This window comes from Bradysia coprophila, unplaced genomic scaffold, assembly GCF_014529535.1.
Source record: "Bradysia coprophila strain Holo2 unplaced genomic scaffold, BU_Bcop_v1 contig_94, whole genome shotgun sequence".
NCBI lineage: Eukaryota > Metazoa > Arthropoda > Insecta > Diptera > Sciaridae > Bradysia > Bradysia coprophila.
In genome coordinates this window covers 7,037,540-7,061,492 of record NW_023504022.1, presented here as the reverse complement: position 1 = coordinate 7,061,492, position 23,953 = coordinate 7,037,540, and the positions used below count along the sequence as shown (strand labels likewise).

The following is a 23,953-nucleotide window of genomic DNA, read 5'->3' as shown; positions in this document are numbered from 1 at the left end:
ACCTTTATAAGTCTACAACTACTCAGTGAAGTGACATTTTGACAGAAAATGTATGGGCCATCTGTCAAAATTTTAAATTCGTGTGGAAAAATGTATGATAATTTCATTTCACCGACTGGTTGTATAAATATTTTCACCAATTGAAATGCGATTGCGGCAAACTTTTTTTTCCTTGAAAGCTGTTGACCAGACGCGTCGTTTAAGCCCCATATTAGGTCGGTGGCCAAAAATCTCGGGGAGATACCACCATAAAAATGTATGCTTGTTTTCATCAAATTTTTGAAAATTCTAGTTTATTTCACGAAATCTGAACCGATTTCACTAAACTTTTTTTTGCTGAAAGCTATTGACAAGACGCGTAGTTTGACACCAATATGAGGTCATTGTAAAATGCGGTCTCGGGGAGATATGACCAAAAAGTGTTTGTTTGTATTCGACATTCCGATATATTCTCAATAAATCTCAAATGATTTTTGTAAATTTGCTTTCCAGTAGATGTGAACGCTATAATTCCACAATTGCTCCAAATGACACGAAATTAAATTTTTTTGAAGTTTTTTGGTTCATTCTGCTTTGAAGTAAGGTAAAATCACTTCAACCCAAGCGTTGCCGAAATTACATTTTGTCAAATAAAAACTGACAATCGGTGTCATTCGAAAGCTACTTCACGAGAAAAATAACTTTGAGTCAATCAGGTTAGTTGGGTGACTAAAGTAGGTGAAAACACCTTTCCAGCGGTGATAAAAGTCATCCTCGAATTTTAACTCGTCGAGGTTATCTCGAAAAATTTTGTAACAACTTTTTTTAACCAGTTTTGAGCCAAAGCAACATTTTCTGTGGGGTAACAACCACCAATTGTGAAAAAAAATTGCTGGCTATTTATTACCTCCGAAAAATATCACTTTTTTAGACATATCTCTCCCAATACCAACCTCATATTGAGCTTAAACTGCGCGTCTTGACCATAGCTTTCAGGGAAAAAAAAGTTTACTTAAATTAGTTTTTATTTGGTGAAAATATTTCGAAAAGTCACAAACGTGTAACGCAACTAACCGCTGACTTTTGCGATCACACAAGTCACACTTCGCAGGCTAAAAATTCCAATTCTTGTTGGTATGAAAGCCCTATGTCTCCTGAGTATTAGAAAATTTATAGACTGCTTTGTTACCGCAAAACATAGCTAACACAATTAACTTTATGACTCACAGATAACGAAATTTGTAACGCAACTAACCATGGAATTACCCATATAGATCATCTCGAGGATCATCTTCAAGATACGGTACTTTCAGACATGACCTAACTTATCTTTTGTTAAATGTTTCCTTCATTCATTAATTTGTATGAGATTTCTTATCGAAGTCGATATACCCTGGTTGCATAAATTGCTAATAAAAATCAAACACGTCAATTCCATATGAGTGACTTATCATTTCTGCTACAATCGACTGGCTTAAAAACGTTAAAAACTCAACTCTAAAATATACTCTCCAATTTTCTCTTTAACCTTTTTTTTATCAATTTTAATCAATTCAATATGGAACGCAAATTCATTTTTATTATTTTATTACACCCGCCCCGACAAGAACGTATTCGAACATATAGAAAAGAATTCAGGCATCCAACATAAAACCATAGAAAATTACCATTTAAAAATAATTTTCTTCGCTATAACTCTCAATTTGTATTATACGTATACGTATGTACACCCTCAGTATCGTATCCGCGTGGATTTCGGTAAGCATCCAGAGTTTCATATCCAACATAACGCGTAACATTAAGAGTGCAAAGTATGTAGGTTATATTCAATTATGAGTGGAAAATTATGAATTTAAAAACGAAAAAATTGGCTGGCATTAATTTTCTTTTGGGGATTTGAGTGTGTGTGTGTCTGAATAATATTGCTTTTTATGTATGCTACGGGTGGCGGAGAGGGTGAGCCATTTCGATGTCACGAAAACAGTTTAGATTTCCGTTAATCACAAAATCGCAGGAATTTTTTGGTATAATGCCTGCGACATTGAAGTGGATTAACATGGAATTGTTCTTGGAATGTACTGGTTTCGTGTGAGGAGTGAGGTAGTTTATGAACAATTTGAAATCACAATTCCTGGAACTCCATTAAATGTGCAACCAATAATGCTTTATCATTAATTAGGAACACACCCACGTTTGATCTTCTTCGTTTGTATTTGCTTAACAATTAAGGTCAGTTCCTTTAAACATCATTGGGCTTAGATTTATGCAGAATACAATTAGCACCTCTATATATACTCGTGTCAATAAGATTTGCTATAGATCTATGAGGTACACATTCTATGCCGAAATAACATTCCCATCGAGCGTTTAAATGAAAATTTACCAAATACGAGTCCATCGGACTGTTAATTATAGGAATCATTGAATTGTTAAATATGTTGCTAATATGACTAAAATAAGCATTGCTGATGGCCATTAATACATAAATGAGTTAAAACAATAAAATCAGATTCGAATGCTCAGTTGCTTAGTGCGACTTTGTGCCTTTGCGGATAAAGCCATAATAGTTAATACCATGGCCTCGAGTCGATAAATTAATTTGATGATTAGAGAGAAACATTATGTAGCCTACGGCATATATTAGATTTGCTATGTGAACCACACATAATCTAAGTTTAAATACCTTTTGCTGGGTGGCTGAAATGACGCTATAAATATTCCAGTAATTAATCACAACATTATAATACCAATGAAATGATTTAAGGATAGAATGAGTCTGTTTATGGCACTTATCTTTAATGGGATACTCAGAATTGAGATTGTTCGATTGAATTTTCGATTCGGTAAAGGATGGCTCTTATTAGAAAATTTTGATTTGATTTGATTTTGATTTACACAAAGGCACAATGTTGCTATATGTTGCGAGATATGATAATTACTCGGTCGCAAGATCCAGTTTTCGCTTGAATCTTAGATAATTTAGCTAAAATTGTGCAGCTGATGCATTGGGGCTAGTGCTGTTCATCGTATCTCCCTTAAAAACCCTAAACCACATGAATCCTAAAATAACATTTTTGATGGAATGGAAATTCTCCAGATGACTGCCAATTCATTTATTCTGCCACACCTTGAAAATCAACCGAAATCTAACTTCAATCTGCGAACACTTTCACATATTAGTAGATGCTCGCATAAATGCCATTAAATAATATCACAACTGGTGATGATTTATAAGCCATTTTATGAGTTAACACATATAATTAAATGCGAGAGCAAAAGCAAACAATTTAATTTCTAAAACCATAACGCCATTTAATTTCAATTTAATTAAAGGATCTCTACAATATACCATGCCATACACATATACAGATATCGAGCGATACGCAGAAAAGGCGCTGTTACTTTCTGAAGCGATAAAATGTTTCTGGTTTCAAATCGAAACATTTTTACTGTTTAAACAAAGTCTTTATTATACCATCCAGCATTTTAGGTACCATTATGGCTTCATTCTGTATTATATGGATGATATTCGACGCTTAATGGAACTAGAATTGCGTAACTCACTACATGAAGCATATATTGTCGGATGAATTAATTATAAGAAGTGGCTGGTATATGAAGGGTTCCAATAAGAGGGAAGAAATTATTTGATCTCTGTCTTGTCTGTTTAGTATCTTTATTTTGACCTGTTAATTGCTGATCCCATCTAACTGGTGGCAAATTTGAAAATGAATCGCTCGTGACTTTTATTCGCAGGCCATAATGTAAGCGAAAAAGGATTCAAATCATCCAAATTGCTAGCAGTAACGGTGTTCAATTAATATTTACAACTCGAAGTTGATGGGAAACGGTAACATTTTTATAATTTAGAAACGGTAAATTCTGAACAAAGTGTACCCATTGCCGAACTTTGACCTGCGCAGACAGTGAAAGCATTCATTATTTATTGGACTTACCTAATAAATAAAACGGTAAATCTTGTAACTCCGTCAATTACCCGCTTTTATTTTATGTCGTGAATGGAGAGTCCGTAAAAAGTTCCTATCAATTTACTTTTATTAAAATACATTTCAACTTTCTGGCGCCATTTAACCATTTCGAACGATTGCATAGGAAATGTGTGTGCAGACGTTACGTAATATATTTGAAAGAATGTGCGCGTACACACTAGATTTGCTCATAGGTAGAGTCCGAAGTATTTCTGTATTGACTTTTGGTGGATAATAGAAGGGATAATAAGTTTAAAACAAGATACATCTGTACTGAACAAACTATACAAACAATCTCAATAAGTAAGATAAAATCACATTATTAACTCTATCGGAAAGCTGTTATTACCTAACCAAAGTAATCTTTAAATCTGTTACTTCTTTTGTTCAGAGTAAGCGTCTAGTGTTTGATATACAATAAATTTTTATTCATCCGTGTGGCGTGAATCACCTTATTTTCTCTACTCAATTGCGGTGATAAGATGGCGTTTTGTTGCCAGTTCAGTTTATTTTCTCAACTCTCGTTTTCCCATGGGGCGAACAAGAGTTTTGTCTCGTTGCAACTGTCACTTTGTTTTGATTTTGAATAAAAACGGTTATTCACGTCACGCAAGGATGAAAAATTGTTTGTAAACCACGGGGAGAAAGTCGGAAATCGGAAATTCCAGCTCGAGCGAATCGGCCAGAAGGAAAGTTCTTATTAAAATTGACTGTTTTCTCCCCTAGGTAAACAAATTACAATTACCTCATCCGTTTCAAATTATTAGCAAGTTCGAACTAGAGTACATTGCTCCTTTCTTTTTTGCAATGTCGGATTAGTAACCCTCTTTAATTTGCCTATAGGCTTGTCCAGATCGTACGGTAAGCCGAAAAGGAACGACAACATCAACCTCAACACTTTTGCGAACATTTCGTCAACAATAATTTTTTGGTTATGTCTACATGGATGACGTTTTGACAGCTGAAATACCCTTGAAACAGATCTATGCTACACGTGCATAGCCCTCCACCTCCAAGCATGAACACTCAAATTTGTGGTGTCAAATGTCAACTGTGTGAATATTTAGGTGGCGACCTCGCTTGACGAACGAATAATGAGAGAACAAATTCCTTACTCTATCTACTATGATTACAGTAACTCCAAACTTTCTCTATTTAACTGCTTGAAAGCCTATGCGATACATGACTGAGAGCTGTGTCCTTTGAAATAAAACACGAAATGTCTCGTTGTTTGAATTTCGAATTGTTAGGCTTGCTATGGTAAAAGTTGCTCTGCAGCATTCAATTAGACGCTTTAGCTTTACACTAAAAACTACGGAAACTTCCAATGGATAAATTTATGTGCGCGCGGTGCGGTTGAATGAATTTTAACTGAGTATTTCGATGCACTTTTGATGTTTTTGATTTTCATCCGTACCGTCGCGTCGGTGACATTGGTGCATAGCCAATCCGGTCTACTAAGAGAAAAAAAATATTTTTTTGGTCATTGGTAGAGGAAATGTTGTTCTACTGCTAAAACCATTTATTAGCTTCATCCGTTTTTTAACTTTAGCGGGTCTTTGCCGGCTTCACTCGCACTTAGGGTACCAAATTTTTGTACAATTGTTATTAGAATCTCAGGCACTATCGATTAAAACCACAACCAGTTATCCACCACTCTCTCTCTGTAGACAGGATGGACTATGCACCAATGTCACCGACGGTACGGATGAAAATCAAAAAATTTTCTGGAACCTTGTTCAGGGCTCCAAGCTGGCTAATACTATCCAAAAATATCAAAAATGCATCGAAATGCTCAGTTAAAATGCATTCAACCGTACCGTGTGCGGTCTGGTCTGTTTGGCAACAATTTCTTTCAAATTCTTATGGTTTTTTTAAACATATGAGGAATCCATATGTGGTGTGGAACAGTTTTCATTTGCAATTAATAATCCGAAACTTTTGTCACTGAGAATGTAGAAAATTAATTGAAATACTCGTCTGCTTTCAACTTTATCAGTTTTCATATAACCCAGAATTATTCAAATAGTTGATGAAATATCGAGTGATTATAGCAAGCATCACTGCTGGTATTTCTGGTTTCGACCAAAATCTAGCCACAAAACCGAATAAATGAAAAGAAATCTATAATGCATTTGGCAAAAAGTTTCCATATGTATCGATTGATGTCGATATTTATTATTGTGTACTTGTACAGCTATGAAAACATCGTTCGCCCGTTGATATTTCAATAATAAAGTATTCATATGGTTCTTTTGAAATACTTCATTCATTTACCTTCAATTCGAAATGATATCCTCCGCCGAAAGTTTATGGGGATACGTGTGTGTACAGATAAGATAGCTTGAATATAATGTAGAACACATGCATGGTGGTACGGCATGTATAATACAAACAAGAAAGCTTAACTTCTTATAACTATTTCTCATCTTATTTCTATTAGACAAAATATTTCATTTGTTTTTGTACACCCGTACCGTTGCCATCCATATATTGGATTCGAGGATTTTATCTAACAAAACAAAGTCATTTAGATGTTGTGTATTGCATTTATTATGAGAAGGTTTTTCATATTTCGTGTATTGAACACAACTATATTATACCCGTCGTGTTTACAATAAGTCTTATAAGAAGCTTTTCCAGGATTTCCTTTGTATATCTTGGATGTTGTTCGTTATTTTATTATAATAAAACGTGAATGCGAGTGTTGTGTAAGAGAGATTCTATTGTATACGCAAACATAGATTGGTGTCTGATATACAACCTTGTTCAGGTATTACATTCGACTCATTCCACTCGCCCTTTTGTTGGCCTCTTCTACCGAACAATAAATATTTTATAGATGATACATGCAGAGAAATCGTATGGCATTCTAAATGGATTTCCTTGTTTATGATTCAAGTTTTTATGGATGTGGATCGTTAAATATTTTTTATTTAAGCACTTCGGATCCATAATTTTCCTCTTCTCTGCTCTTCGGTTTTTTTTTGTGCCGAAAATCAAAATCAAAAACTTTGTTTCCGTTGAATGTTTCATAAATTAAAGATGAAGATTTTATCGCCATTTTGATATGTTTGTTCGATCAGAGGTTTCATTCACTTTTATGGGAATCGAAGAGGTGGTACCATACATTTGGCATAAAAATTCACAACCATAAAAACGGTAGAAAATTAAAAATTGAATTTCGTTTGCGATTGCATTCATAAATTCGCAGCAAAATCGGCAAATTATTTTCGCTTGATGGATAAAACCATGCCAATAATCATATATTTGCATGTCGCCCGTTTATTAAGGATTCGATAAAACGAAACAAACCCATATCTAATCGCTGTTTATACATACCTCGTTACCAGTGACTGGTACACCAAATGTAATATGTTACTTCCAATTTTGTTATTATAAAAATATTTTGAGATTTATTTAAAGCCATTAGTGCATACATAACCCATTATTATCCAAGAGTATGCCAACCGAAAGCAATAAATTAAAAGTTATAGTCCCATTATGGAGAAGGTATACTCTCTCTCTGCACTCGGTTCGGCTACATATATAAAGGTATTTTATTCATACACATATACATAAGGTAAAAGGTTGTACCCATAACATTTTATCCTCATACCGCACCATTTGGAATGTTTTCTAATTCAGTAAAGTATTTCTATATTATAACACGAGAGATATAACAGGTAATCGATTTAACAAGCCAAGAAAGTTATAAAAAGGAAATGAACCGGACATGGCATAGACCATATTATGTTTGTATAACGAATATCCTTTAATAAGGAAGATTAAACATAAAATGTGGACTTTACACGCGGTTGAAAATATATTTTTTTTCTTCTGTATTTTGTTTATTTTGTGGGGATTATTTGAACAGATGATTTATGATTTGATGCGGTGGTGGCTAGAAAGGCACAAGCAGCATTATTATTTTACAGTCTCAACAAAATCTGAGACGTGAACTGATTTTTCAGGTTGAGTTCCCAAGGTAAAACTGTTGTGTACACACACTTCAACAGAAACGTTATGAAAGAATGTTCATATACCTACATAGTAAATGAATTGTATGGAAAACGTTTTATGGATGGGCAAATACGTTTTTGTACAGCAACGTTAATCTGTTACGGCGATGAGCCCTGGACGATATGGTCTTATATAGCAAAATAAATGTTAAAACTGCTGAAGTCAACGAATCTTTCATAAAATTTTGACAAAATTAAAGGAAGTAGTAGATTCGATAATTGGCAGATTGCGGAAAATTAGTGTTAATAATGACGATACTTTTCGCTTGCTAATCAGGACTTATTATTCGGAATTCTTCAATTCTAAAATTTCATAAAATTCTTAAAGATTCAGAAAACTTCTTCAAAATTCCCAAAAGTTCTTGCGAGAAAACTTTATGGCGAAAATACAAGAGCAATTTCAAATGGCTGAGATCGAAAATTATGCTTCGTTTTCCATTGTAATCCGATAAGTAGCATATATTCAACAATGAAAAAGGCAGCATAATTGTCGATCTCAACCGCATGAAATTGGTCTTGTGTTTTCTGGCTTTAGCGAAAGAGAAAACATGTTGTCAGTACCTTATACATGATCAGATTTCCTCTGACGAAAACTAATCTCAGTACAGCAGATCCTGTAATCGTGAAAACGTTTTCCCGAATTTTCATGAATTTTCGCGATTTTCATGATTTTCATGAAAAATCGTGAAAATTCACAAAAGTTCGCGAAACAGTTTTCACGATTACAGGCTGTGCAGTATATTACAACTAAGACGATTTATCAAAGGAAAAATAATCCTCAAAAAATACTGACATCAACAACATTAAAATCTCAGTCTCTTAGATGGAGGTGAAACAGTAACAAGCAACAGCTGTAATAAATCACAATTATCACTACTACTACTACGACACTTTGTACGTAATTTGTATTAAATTGACCAAAATGATGACCAATTATTGAAAAAACATTCATCTGAAATTTAAACCCTAAAGTTGCCCAGATTTTCCGGATTAAAATTATGCTATGTAGTATATCGCTGCTATATACACACACATGCTATGTTTCTGTGTAGCCATACATCCAATAAAATATCATAAACGTTCAACATGAACCAAACTGTGATCAAAAGCCGTTTAATTCATCAAAAAGTTAAATCAACTTTATAAAATCGAGTTATTAGGTAATGCCAGTAATACCATACCCAAACTAACAACTCTAAAACCCATACAATGTTTTTGTTAGAACTAAATTAAGCTGCGTGTATAATGTTATATGGATGTGGATTGGTGTGCGGCCTTCCAGTTATAACTTTGGAAAATTTAATTTTCTCCAGCCGTAGATGGAATGAAGGCAATATTATAAAAGGATCCATCATACACACATGACCCCATAAACTAAAGTGAGCTAAAGCCACTCATTTGCTAATAACACAAGAATATGTTAAAAGTTTTATATGCCAAAATCCCAAGCATAATATTTTCGTCTAGAATTTCCTTTGTTTTTTTTTGGTTACTGATTCTCTGATATGGATGGGATATGGATACTATATTCGGGTTCAGAGTTCAATATTTATAATCCGATATACCTGGTATTCAAAGCGAGACACAAAACTTTTATGTTTTCTTTCTTAAATTTATTATGAATGAATGAATCAGTCAACAATTAGAAACACACTGTTCAACTGTTCGTATGAAAACTGTGTAGCTTGATTGTACGTTTTATAAATATAATCTATCGCCACTCGAGATAAGTATACTGCAACATTTTAACTAAATATATGGGGTCTTTGTGTGCTACTGTAGTCAAAGCATTATGTGATCACATTAAGTGCATACAGACAGTAATACCACTTCAGACTTACCGAGAGCAATATATTACACTGATTAAGTTTTTCAGAAATAAATGCCACTTTTGACTTTCGTTGGTGAGCTTAAATTTACAGTCACGGTTTTCAGCGAAGACTTGTATATTTAATGCATTCAAAATTTTTGGTTTTCATATAAAATGTTTCATATCCTTTACGTCAGTCTAACCAAAGGATTGAAATATATAGCAAAATTTTACTAAAATTAGTTTAGAAGTAACTTGAGCAGCCGAATGAAACATAATCTAAAGAAAAACTTAAGCCGAACCTTTCAGAAACAGATTAGTTACAAACGAAAGAAATAAGCGATGATTTATGGTTAATGTTAATGTTAAAATAAATGAAGTACAAGATTTTGTACCAAAGTATGCTGAACAACAGATTTAATAGGGCTCTTCCCTTCAATTACAAATATGCTGAGTATATCGAGTACATCGCGTATATTCTGAGTATATCCAGTATATCCAGTATATCCAGTATATCCAGTATATCTTCGTATATTCCGTATATCGAGTATAAGTCGGATGAGTTTGACAACCGCCTCATTTAGAAAAATGAAATTTTTTACGCAACGGATTTCGATCAAACAAAATGCCAGTGTGTAGCTTGTGATCTCAGGAGTCTGGCAAGGTAATTAGTTTTTCAATAGGACCAATATCGGCTGAGCGATAGGACTTTTAAATCATGCGCCAATCACATACAAAAACAAACATTTTCCAAAGTCTTATCGCTCAGCCGATATTGGTCCTACACTGATAAAAAAATTTACGTCCAGTATTTATGAAATGGATGGCAGACAGCTTCATTTCTGCCTTACTTCGGATATGTATATTTCAACGTCTGACATGTATATCCAACGTCTGACATGTATATCCAACGTCTGACATGTATATCGTACATGTCCGACGTATAGTCATACGTACTGCTCGTGACTATCCGTGTCACTCGTATGTTTGTACATCGAACATTGACAGACGTTGGAATATACATATCCGAAGTAAGGCAGAAATGAAGCTGTCTGCCAGCCATTTCATACATACTGGATGTATGTTGACGAATTTTTTTTATCAGTGTATTGAAAAACTAATTACCTTGCCAGACTCCTGAGATCACAAGCTACACACTGGCATTTTGATTAATCGAAATCCGTCGCGTAAAAAAATTCATTTTTCTTAATGAGGCGGTTGTCAAACTCATCCGACTTATACTCGATATACGGAATATACGAAGATATACTCGATATACTGGATATACTCAGAATATACGCTATATACTCGATATACTCAGCATATTTAAAAATGAAAGGAAGAGCCCTAATGATTTTTGCTTCTAAAAGATTACAAAACAAGTATTATTTTTAGGAAAATTTGGAAAACCCTAGGAAAATCTGAGAAAATTTAGGAAAAACTTGGAACATCTAGGGAAATGTAAGGAAATGATAAGCTTTTGTTTAAGACTAATTTTCTTTCATTTGGACTTACACATAAGATTTTACGTTTTAATAACTTTGACGTATTAGTGAACGTTAGCGTCCGCGATATTTCATTTTCTATGAGAGGATTGAATCAGCAGCGACGCTGATGTTCATGATTTTAGTGTTAGTATTTTAGGGAACGGAGAGCAGCGCTGTACAGAACGTATATCTGATTTTTTTTTTGAAGACAACGCCTGATTGCAATATTTTCCTTTGTTATTTTAAGATCCTCACCGAAAAACTAGAGCACTGGAACAAAATCCAATAATCCGCACTTGAAAACATTAAACTTACTTTCCAATGTCATAATACAAACGTTATACTCTATCCGTTCAGGGGATAGTTTCACACTCAGCAATAAACCGAATTTAAAAATAAATTTACAAAAAAAAAACTTTGAAAAATGGTCATAAAAATGATACAAGAAATTCAACTGTCTTGTATATGGATCGCAAAGCATTAAAATTGAGTTTTGAATAAGTATACCAACTAATCCCCCTGTGTGTAACGGTGTACAACGTTTCTATTTTGCTAGTAATAGAGTGCATGTCTCGAAAGAATATATGGTTAGCACGATGTAATAAAGAATAGAATGACTTACCGTTTCGCTCACCTTCTTCTCCCACTGCAATACAAAGGGAACGGGATGATCGCTGGGAAATTCGACGTGGCAATTGAAAACGACACTTTCTCCGAGTATGGCAGTGATATGTATTGCATCTTGTTGACCTGGAAGCAAATAAATTTGAAAAGTTACTTTTGTGATCTCGTTTCTGGTGATGTTGGGTAATATTTCAATTAAATTTTATAAAACGAAATTTAGTCATTTGAGTCATTACTTCCATTGATTCTTTATTAACGGCTAATCACCTGAAATCACCGAAAGGAATAAGCAATGACCGTAGGTCTTACATAGTGAAATTAATGTTAAAACAAATGAAGTACAAGATTTTGTGTCAAGCAAAAGGAGATAATGTTGAACAACGGAAGTAGTAGACTGAATGATGAATCACGTAAAATCCTTATCGTTTCTTTCTTCAACATTTTCGGAATCATTATTACTGTCTTTAAAGGTTTCGAACGTTTTGTTTTCAAATCGCAAACCAATTAGCAAATTACTCCAATTCTTAAACATTTCTTCGGCGCACCTCACACGAGTAACATTTACGTAATTATAACAAACCACACTCGTAGAAGTCATCACAAAAGTAAATCACAGATCAAAATACGCCACAACCATTTGGAAAATGCTTCCGCATTTAAATGAAGTTATCACAAATCAACTTGTAGATGGGCACTTTACGTTTCCGAGAATTTCTCTTAGATCAATTAAATTTTGTAGCAATTCCATTCTTCGCTACTGATTACGATGCATATGTATTCATTTCGACCGACTCGAAAGGTTCATCTGCATTTGTATACTTTCAATTCCGAGAATAACCCATTCTGTTGATACTGAGGTGCACAAAACATCAAACATACAACGAACAAATATATGCATAGCTAAAACAAAGTCTTTCCCTTACAACATCGGTGTCTATGCCATCAGTTCCATGAGCATAAAATGTAGATAAATGCAATATATTTATACGTATATATACGTGTGTACCGTAGCCGTACATTTATGCATATATTAACCGTTATATACGATGTATTATCAACTGTAGTATAACATTTGGTTTTAGCAGAAGCGGGAATATCTATTTCCTATGTGGATGCACAAGATGACAAAATGCAAATGATATGGCCTGGAATTTTAAAGCAAACGAAACTGTAAGCCTTTTAAAAGCACTTTGCATGAACAACAAACCTAAAACCTTATACGATGCCATTGCATGTTCGGATGTAACACTAACACTCTGTGTGTATAAAGAGTTCTCTTGTATGAGATAGGCGACAAAGTACTCAGTAGAGTATATGAAGAATAAAAGGATAGAAAAGTTGATAGTTTTGCATGTTGTGGATGGAAGGACATGGAAATTGCTAAGCATTTCACAAACATTCTTCATTTACTCTAGTGAATAAGCCAATTGAATATGTTTAATAGTTTGAAGGAAGTCTTTTCAGCAGAATTTTCAGCACAAATTCGAGGGATTAGGTAATTAATTCATAAATATGTGGAAATGGATAATGGTTTCGGGATACGGGGGGATGTACAAAAAAAATGAATTAGCCGTTTGAACTCTGAGGAGAAGAGAATTAGCCTAAAATATAATTAAAAAAGAGACTTTTAATTACTCTACTCATCGGCTGTGCTGTAACACAACCTACGATTTTCAGCTTACGATGAAAAAGGTGAAACTTTTTGCATATAAACTTTACTGAATTTTATTATTTTCTTCCAACACGTTATGTTGCCAGATAACATGTTATGTTTCCAATGGAAAAAGTTTGTGAAGCTTCCTGGCCTTAAACCTACTTCGTCTTTATTTCCGTTAGATAGGGATCAGTTACAAGCCTCCTTTATTTTAGTTACGAGCTCCTAGTTTCAAGCTTATATTCGTGTGACTCAATTATCCTTTCAGTGCTCGTAACTAAATACACTGAGCGCGGAATGACATTCCGTTTATGTTTTGTCTGAGGAGAAAATGCTTTTTTCCCGCCCGGTGAGAGATAATTTAAATTTTCTTCCCCAAACCGTCACCTTTGCTTTTGAATTCAAATATTTTTTACAAATTGACGTTTTTTGGTTTCGTAAAGGAAAAAGGTTAATCACTCCTCGTTGTTGTGTTCACTTCGGTTAAAACAAGGAAATTCCAAAATACGAAATTTCGCTCTTGTTAAAATTTCCGATTTTCCCATCCGTAAACAATTAGCTATTCCTCTGTTTACTGACTAGACTATGTCCCAGAAAAATATTCTGTAGCCAAACTGAATATGCAACGAGGTGCCATTTATATTGATTCAAGCTCATCGTGGTCTATTTTATACGAGTTTTACTTTGGGAAACATACCACAAAACATATTTTCAGTTTCAACTGCACATCATGTGGTGTACAGACATCCTGTGGAATAGCATTCATTCGTTTTAATTGTAATTAATTTTTTAGAAGCAAGTCCTTCGTTCTAAAGTCTTTAAATATTGAAACATTATACTCTGTGGTGGTTGTTCGTATCTACATGGAGCTCGTACCAGCGATATTTTTCCTTTTAGAAATTTTCTATTAATTACATTTCCGATGCCACTACTCCGTGTCGCACCAAAATATTTAGCAATTCTCATGAAAAAGAGAATTTTTAAATAAAAATTAATGAGGTGTTACAAAGCCTGTCGCTCTTGTTTGGATCCACCGCAAACTTAAGCGTGTCATATTATTAATTAATGGAGTTCAATTCTGAACACATTAGCTATATCCATTGCAGGCATTGCATTTCTAAATCTATCGAAAACACTAAATTTTCACTAAATCTCTAAATAATTCCACTCCCAATCCATTCCCGTTCTGTACAGATTTTCCAGACTGCAATTTTTCACAGACTAGCAATCTCACTTGATAATTAGTTACATTAATTTCTGCAGATAGCTTATGCAAGTTGAATGTTTTATTAAGTGCTTCAACCACCTCAAACTAGATATTTTTTGTTGAAGTTTTTTTTTACTCAATCGAAGGGTTTTTAGAGACATTTTTGCTCTCAAATACAACTTTTCAAAGAGTTGGTCGAGGGGAGTTGATATGACAATTTTTTTTTGCCTCTCTTTGGTTGATTCATTTAAACACCAGTAATGGAGCATATTGGGGCTTCCACAAGAGTAGCATATATACATGTACGTACATTCAGTGAATGAATTTGTGCCTGTGTTCGTTAATGAAAAATGCTGTCAGTTGGTGGTGTCATAATGATTCTATTTCGTTCTTTTTTCCCTTCTACAATGCTAGGAGTGTATACTTCGTGTGTGCCGAAATTAAGAGGGTAATTAGTAGGACAACTTTTTAAAAAGAAAACGTCGAGAAACATATTCCCGAATAATTGAACATAAAATTAAGTTTTAATAGGTTTTTCAACTGAAGTCTCATCTGAAAGTTTTTGATTGGTTTTACACGGCGATGATATAAAAACGTACGACCCGAGGGAATTGATGTTTGGTGGACCGAAGGTGGATCTGTAGCAACTGCCACCATATCATTCTATGTATGTGCCTTGAATATTGTTGGAACTACCGAACCATAAAGTGTTTTCTACCTGAGGTTTGTGTATATATTGCGGTTTCCGGTCTAATTAAAGTTTTGTTCGGAGCTTCACAATGTACCCGACTGAACGTAACTCAGGCGATGTCACCCGTGTAGTTGTTATTTTAGTCGATTGTGTCTTATGTCGGATAATATCGAGTTTGTACTACTTTTCGGTCTATGAAATCCGTTGAGAGAACTGTATTCGGATGCAGATAATTTAGAGATTATAAAATCAATAGAATGAACGATTGTTCGCGCTGGACCACATTATGCTGATTGTGATCTTCGACGACCTTTCGGTTGTTCTGTTGTTCATCGACAATTTCCAATTTATTTTCGATAGAATTCACTCGTAGTATTCAGTCGACGTTCAGTGCATAAAATCGAACTAAATATTCATGTTCACTCCGAAGAAAACATTATATTAACCATAAAAGCGTAAAGGCACGTTCAATGGAGTGGAACTGTAAGAGCGTAAACAACTATTGAAACCACTCTGCACATCCACATATTTCCTTGATACATATTTTCCTTCCATATCAGCCACTTTCGGTTGGTAACATGCATCTCCACGTATATAGTACAAATATATATGTGTTCCCTAACCGAAAGAGCTTTAAGCTCTTGAAAATCAGAATTTACACGTCAAGAACTTTATATTAAAATGTATTTTGTTGTGATGTTAACGTTGAATTGTCAAGCGAAGGAATCACGTACAGGTTGGATTGTTTGAATGGGTTTATTTAATATGACAAAGTAAAATGCCATGATGCGGATTTAAATATGTTTTAGCTATGGCTGTGTGTACTGTGTATGTGGGGCGCACATTTAGAAATTCCTGGAGAATATTCTTCGTGATAATTCGGATGAGTGCCCTGGGTTGACAAAATTGAAAGTTTTATGGTGATAAACAGTAAATACTTTAAGTCGCGGGGACTGTATGACTTAGAAAACCACCGTAAGAGCGGTAAGCGTTTTTTAAATAATATTTTACGTTCCGCGGTGTTTATCGTCATTACAGACGAAAATAATTATTTTCTACGCGACACTCTTCTTTAACTGTTGGATACCACGACTTCAGATGATTCGCAAAACTCTGATTTTAAGGTGAGTTTTCAGGAGGAAAGTGTTCATTTTAACAAGTAAAAGTCTTCGTAAAAACCCGGAGAAGAACGTTTCAGTGGCGCCGAGTTAACGCTGGTGGGCAATGTACCCGTGACATGAAAAGATTAAAAATTCGTTGTGGAGAAGCGACCAAACAGATTTCTGACATTGACTTTGATTAGGTGAAAAATTATCTTCCCCTTACCCTGATGACAGGGCCTATTTTAAGGAATTTAATTTCCAAAAATTTCACAAATTTCACAAAAATTCTTAAAATTTCCAAATTTTGTTTTCTGTTAGATCTCATTCCAAAGTAATCAGTTAAGCTCAACGACATGAAAAACAACTAAAAAGGCAGTAAAAACAACATTTACGATGCAATCTGTTGTGTTTTTAGATGAAATGACGAAAAGTGATGGAAAAATTTGAGAATTTTTTGAAATTTAATTTCCTTAAAATAGGCCTTGCCTGATGAGCAAAACCTAAGTCGATGGCTTTGGAACCTTTTATACACGGCTAGCGCTTAATCAAATGAACTTAGTAGTGAAATGTTTATCAAAATATCATTAAAGTCACTGAAAAGTGAATTGAATCAGTCTTACCTGGTAAAGGATTATTTGCGGTTGTGGTACTGGTTAAAAGTATCAGTATCGATATTATGCAGCTGTTTAGTGTTGTGGCGAACGATCGCGACCGGCTTAATGCCTGACACCACCGGAAAGACCCAGGGTCCGCACGTACGCCCATGCCTCTGATCCCATAGTCACTGCTAACGCATCTTCGTCATTGCAGCTGCGTCACCTGTAACAAAATAATTCGTTAGTGCCAAAAATGTCAACATTGAAATGGTGGTTGGTTGGTTCAATCAACAACAAAAATAAATAAATTCAATTTCAAGTGTAAAATTCTTGATTTCCTTTGATTAGCATGTGTTGCTCGATCCAGCACAAATCGAGAAACATGCAAATAAAGGGGAGAACCAGTCAGAGAGAAAAAAAATCGTCCCTATTTACGGTTCGGTTTATGCAGGCGTTATGTAATTTTCGAATTACTTTGAAGAAAACAACCATTCAATTTTCGAGAGTGCTGTGGCTATCAACGTTTCCAAATAAATTCAATATTTACACTGTGAGGAAGACACACCACAACCAAATCACTTCTGCTATCATGCACAAATTCAATTCCCTTCAACTTTTATCGAGTTATGCACATGTAATGTGAGTTTACATGAACGGGTGTGTATAACAAAAATCAATTTCAATTCAATTGGCGAATGTATATTTTCACATATATTTCCCAAACTAAATCCATTGTGTTACACCAAGCTTTTGCAGAGTAAATACATAAAAAAAAATCAATTTTAAAAGCCAAATATTGAACTTAATTTCGAATATTTAGACTTCATTTTGTCATTAATTAACTTTACATTATTTTTACCGAGTTTATTGGAGCAAAAATTCAGATTGAAACGATTTCGGTGATTGTTTATGCAGACTGAGAATTTTCGATAAATTGATTTCAAAGTTGCACGAATTGTAACATTTTAACGGTATACAATTGGCATAAAGTCGAGCGCAAGAAATAATTCTTTTCAGAGACGACAAGTGTATCTCGAAAAAGCCATTCAGTTTAAATTAGGAAAAACGTTTTGTTGGTATATAGGCAAACAAAATCTGTTACTTCTTTACTCCATGTGGTTGACACAAAATCTATCACTTCAATATTTTTATCATACATTTTGCTATATATAAGTGAGAACCGGCGAGAGCTCTTCGCTTATTCTTATCTTCGTTGCCGAAAGCAGATGTCATCAATTTCGCACAGAATCCTTGAAAGGAATTGAAGCTCGCGTAACTATCAAAAATCCTCAGTGGGAAAACTTGACTGATTTTACTTTTCTCTATTTATATGTTTTAAAAATATCAAAATTACAGTAGACGTCAGTGAAATTTAGATAGGAATTGCTTCAACAGTGCTCTGTTAAACGGGGATGTTGAAGACGGCAATGCTACCGATGATTCTTTTCTCAACGACGACGGTCGTATCGTGTCAGCACCAACATTGGAGGAAGTCTCAGCAGCAATCTCCTCACTCAAAAACAACAAAGCTTCAGGTCCGGATAATATACCAGCGGAACTGCTGAAAATGGGTGGTGAGGAATTGGCTAAGGTGATTTATGAATTAGTCGAGCGAATATGGAACAACGAATCGTTACCGGATCAGTGGTTAGAGGGTGCCATTTTATCTCTGCACAAGAAAGGTGACAGGATGATTTGCGAAAACTACCGTGGTATTGCTTTGCTTAACACGGCGTACAAGGTTTTTGATCGAGTGCTATTCGTTAGACTAAATCCACGGGCTGAGGCAGTCATTGGAGATTATCAAGGCGGATTCAGACGAGATCGCTGAACAACTGACCAAATATTCAACCTTCGTCTGATTCTGCAAAAAGGCAGGGAATTTCAAGTCCGGACTTACCATCTTTTCATCGACTTCAAGCAAGCCTACGATAGGACCAAGCGTAGGGAATTGTATGTTGCGATGAAGGAGCTGGGCTTCGAAACAAAACTGATTCGTCTTGTGAAAGCGACATTGGAGGGCACCAGATGTCGTGTCAAGGTGCAAAATGACTTGTCTGACGTTTTTTCTGTAAGGGAAGGGCTGAAACAGGGCGACGCACTGTCTTGCCTGCTCTTCAATTTGGCTTTGGAAATCGCAATGAGACGTGCTGGTATCCAAACCAACAAAACACTGGTGAATGGATCAGTTCAAGTTCTGGGCTTTGCAGATGACTTGGATCTTGCCAGTCGTACACATGCAGCAGCGGTAGACACTTTCACAAATCTGAAAATCCAAGTGGAGAGAATGGGTTTGATGATCAACGAATCGAAAACCAAGTACATGAAGGCCGAACCCAATACGGTTGCCAATCAACAAGGGGACGTGATAAGCATTGGAGAGTACAACCTCGAGGTAGTCGAAGAATTCATCTACCTTGGAGCGCTGATTCGTTCGGATGGCGATAATACACCTGAAATCCAAAGACGAATCATGGCGGCAAGCAGATGCTATTACGGTCTAATCAAACATTTACGCTCAAAGTTGATATCGAAGAAAACGAAGTGCCAAGTTTACAAAACGCTCATTCGTCCAGTTCTGATCTATGGATGCGAATCTTGGACGGTGAAGAGAAGTGATGAACAGTTGCTCCTAACGTTCGAGCGTAAGGTCCTTCGTACTATTTTCGGAGCGATGCGTGAAGGCGAAAGGTGGCGGCGACGATACAACTTTGAATTGAAACGTGATTTTGGCGAGCCGGATATTGTGGCAGTGGTGAAAGTCCAACGGTTGAGGTGGGCAGGACATGTAGCACGCATGGACAGGAACAGAGCCCCCTCAATGTTATTCCGAAATGATCCAGAAGGGCGAAGAGGAGTAGGACGCCCTAAAATGCGATGGATAGATGGCGTCGAATCAGATCTTCGGGCGCTGGGAATAAGAGGTTGGCAAAGTGCAGCGAATGACCGGGCACGCTGGAACCGGATTCTCGACCAGGCCAAGGCCCACAAGTGGCTGTAGCGCCGGTAAAGTAAGTAAAGTAAGTGCTTCAGCTGTCTTTCTGCTGGTCCACTCATACAAACAAAGCTTATGCGGGTAGAATGACACCGGCTTGGTAGTGGTTAAACCGCTTAAAGACGTTTAAGCAGTTTTCGTTGGACCAGAAGAACCACTGGATGTGCTGCTAATCTAAACTTTAGTGACACTACTTGTTTATCATAGAAAGACTGATTCCGTTCAGCAACAACGTTAAAAAGCATCTGAGAAAACTAATGTTATCATGTTGGAAACTGTTAGTGTAATACAAACGCCATAATAACGATTAATCTACACTGAAAAAGAGGTAAGAACCTCAGCTGTCATGGATAACTTTGTACAAAAGTTTTATTTGTATAAGACGTTACAGCTGCGGCAGCTATTGTAGCAGTGATTGTAATTTATAGTGCGATGTTAAATCTGCTACTTCATTTGTTGAAAATCTAGTAATAATGGCATCACTCGATTTCGATTAATTATCATTTCGCAGAACAAAACGTGTCATTCAGGGGTCACAGCATATCATGTTGAAGCTCGGCTACTTTTTTATTATAAAAATGAAGCTTTTGCGAAATGGCCAATATATCTTTGACTGTTAACTTGAGAGTTTTGTGTACGTTCTGCGGCCTACGTTCAGCGAATTGCTGCCTTTAATAATATAAACCCAGGTTAATTTCCCCAGTGCATTTGAAATAGGCTCCGCTGGTAATACGGTAAAAAATAAAATGTTAATTTTTTAACAGAGTATCAAACCTTGATCAAACCTCAGAAGCCAATATGTCCTCAAAAATTAAATATTAACCTAACTTTCTGGAAATAAAGAAAAAAAAGTGAGAGAAAAACAACAATAATTTGACTCTTGGGATTTTTCACCTTTTCCTTGTTGTCTCTTATTCCATATTTATATACATATATACACACACAAAAAAAACGTACACAGTAACTTTGTTTGAATGACAGACGAGCTTTAACCCCCTTACACTTTGTATTATATAATCAACCGTACGACGTGAATACTCTACTAAACAACGTGACATTTAAGCAAAATAGATTTCAAAACTCCGATATAAAAGAATTCCTTGAGAAATTAAGGTATTGAACAGATATAACTTAGGGTTCGTTTCGGAATATAAAATTACTTTCATCTATTCAGAACTTTGTGATGGGAATCATGATTCTTTCTGTTTTGTCATCTTTTTCTTTTTAAAATGAGATTATGTACATGAAAAGACTCGTTTTTTTTCTGTATATATATATAGATCAGCATTTCAAATAGTCATAACGGTAATAGGTCTGGTCATGTCATAATAATGATAAAAAAATGAGGATAAGAAAGGTCATTACGGGAAACTCGACGTTATGTCCGGTTGTATGTCTTCACGAGAAAATGATGACTTGCATACCGATAGATCTGGAAATGTTTTTTTTGCTACCGACTTCAGGGCCTATTTTAAGTAAATTAAATTCCTTAAAATTCCTTAGTTTTTTTTAGATTTTTTCTGGATTCCTAGATGTTTTTGATATCGGTAAGCCAGCCAATTTATTTTAATTACAGTAAGATAAGTATTAGAGCACGCATGAACGATCATGTATAGTATAATTATGTCGAATTATGTGTTATTTCCTGTTACTTGTCTACTTGTGCTTGTGCTTTACGCACACAATATCATGAGCATATTATTCGTGAAATTTGCGAAAATTACCAAATTTCGTTAAATTTCACAATTTTTTTTTAATTTCACAAGTTTAGTTTAATTTCACAAATTTTGTTAATTTTCACAAATTTCGTTAAATTTTACAAATTTCGTTAAATTTCACAAGCTTCGTTAAATTTCACAAATTTCGTTAAATTTCACAAACTTCGTTAAATCTCACAAATTTCATAAATTTCGTTAAATTTCACAAATTTCGTTAAATCTCACAGATTTCATAAATTTCGTTAAATTTCACAAATTTCGTTAAACACAAATAATAGGCCTTGAATCTTAAATAGACAATTTACAGCTATCAAATGTTAGTTCTTAGGATGCACGAGCAAATAAAATTTATAAATTTTCGGTAAGTTAAGGAATTTGCGGGAATGTAAGGGATTTGATTCTCTTAAAATAGGCCTGACCGAAATGTAATTTTGACAAATGTATAATTGTAATGAAAACTACTGCTTATACCGTTATGCAGAAAGACAGTAGTTTGCTCTTCGTAGTATCAAAGGCATCCTGTTCATTTATTCCAATATCTTCTACCTCCAATTCACCCTGCGATGCGTGAGTAATGAATGAAATTGTAAAGAAAATTTCGAGATACTGTAACAGCATACCTTTGTTACGATACATTACCATACATTTCCACTACAGACATGTGGATTTGCTCATAAGCATCAATTATCTCTTTAAAATCTACAAACGAAAGAAAAACAGCGAAAAAAGAAAATTTATCTTCGAAGTTTTCCTTTTGTGTGTTTTTTTTACAGCAAAACAGCAATCTAAGTCCTGGATCCCCTCATAAATATACACATTGTATGCAATTATGTTTCCATGTCTACGTGCCACCCTTAAAAACACAAGAAAATCCTTTTCAAAATCGCGTTTGCATTTCATTTTTAATGGATCTCTGTGCATGCATACGTCAGAACAACTCATTTTCAAACCCTTGTTCAACTAAAATGCAAGAGACGTGTCTAATTTGAAACTTATACATGCAAGATATTTTCTGTAATGCACTTTCTAGCACCTGTTCTGCTCTAATTGCAGTCTCAGGAAAATGTGTGTTCTGTTAGTGTGCTTACATTATGTTTTAACAGTCAAATAATGTCTTGCACCTTGTCTAGCATATTTGTTGGATGCATAACGTTGTGTGCTTTCGGTGCCGTTCGAAAAATACTTGAACAGGGAAATATAGAAAAATATTTGCTTTTTACGGAGGCTTTAGAAAATGTGCTGCGGTTTATTTTGAACAGATCCGCATAGGATGGGTAAATAGCCATAGCATGTACTAAACATTGCATGAATCTCGACATAACTCGATAAAATAAATTGAAATTTGAATAAACCGAAATGTGCCCTCGAATTCGTATTGGGACATTACTCTGGGATAATAAAAGTCGTGGGCAACCATAAAGAAAAAGTTTATTTGAGTGCGGTGGACGTGACCGTAAAAATTAACACTTCAGCTATGTTTTCCCACGGGTCCCACTAAATGCCCAACATCGTTTCGGACATATAACGAACACGTCGTGTTGCAACTGAACTACATTTTATTTATATGATCCAGCGATACAGAAACGACAAGCTTCAAGTTTACATAAATTGGCTGAGTGTAACATAAAAACAACTGAACCTTATGCATATATAGTTTGCGCATACATAATAGTCTGGATCACAATGTAAACGAACATATTGCATATTCCGACAATGTTGGTACAATCGGTTTTTTCAGTCTCATTGCAGTTTTCATTTATAAAAAAAAGTTTGCTTTGTTTTAGTTAATTAACTTTCGGGTGTAATGGGAGTATGTAGCGACCGACAGCTTTTTTGTTTTGTTTTTCAAAGTTGAACATTTCCTTAGCTGCTTTTAGTGTTGCACGTTTATTTGACTGGCGTTGGAAAATTATCATTTTCTCTGCAAATAAACGTTTTTTCTTGTGTGACCTGATTGAATTGGTATTCTGAGCTGAAGATAAGCTCGTTTTGTAACTATTTCGAGTTTTTTTTAGTTCAGCTAATATTTTGCATAGTAACCTACATCACATTAAGTGCATTAAGTGTTAGACTGTTAA

At 35.0% G+C, this 23,953-nt stretch overlaps 1 protein-coding gene across 10 annotated transcripts in view; it reads right to left on the bottom strand.

Moving 5' to 3' along the window:
• LOC119085176 (protein turtle) overlaps positions 1-23,953 on the bottom strand; it is a 215,078-nt gene that overhangs the window by 40,914 nt on the left and 150,211 nt on the right. For all 10 annotated transcript variants that reach the window (XR_005089247.1, XR_005089246.1, XM_037195478.1 and 7 more), the window contains exons 2-3: positions 17,187-17,385; positions 11,910-12,037 (exon numbers count right to left, since the gene is read on the bottom strand). Coding sequence is in view for 8 of the 10 variants with exons in the window: in XM_037195478.1 (XP_037051373.1) it covers positions 11,910-12,037; positions 17,187-17,331 (273 nt within the window). In the remaining 2 variants the exon portion in view is untranslated. The remainder of the gene's footprint in view (positions 1-11,909; positions 12,038-17,186; positions 17,386-23,953) is intronic.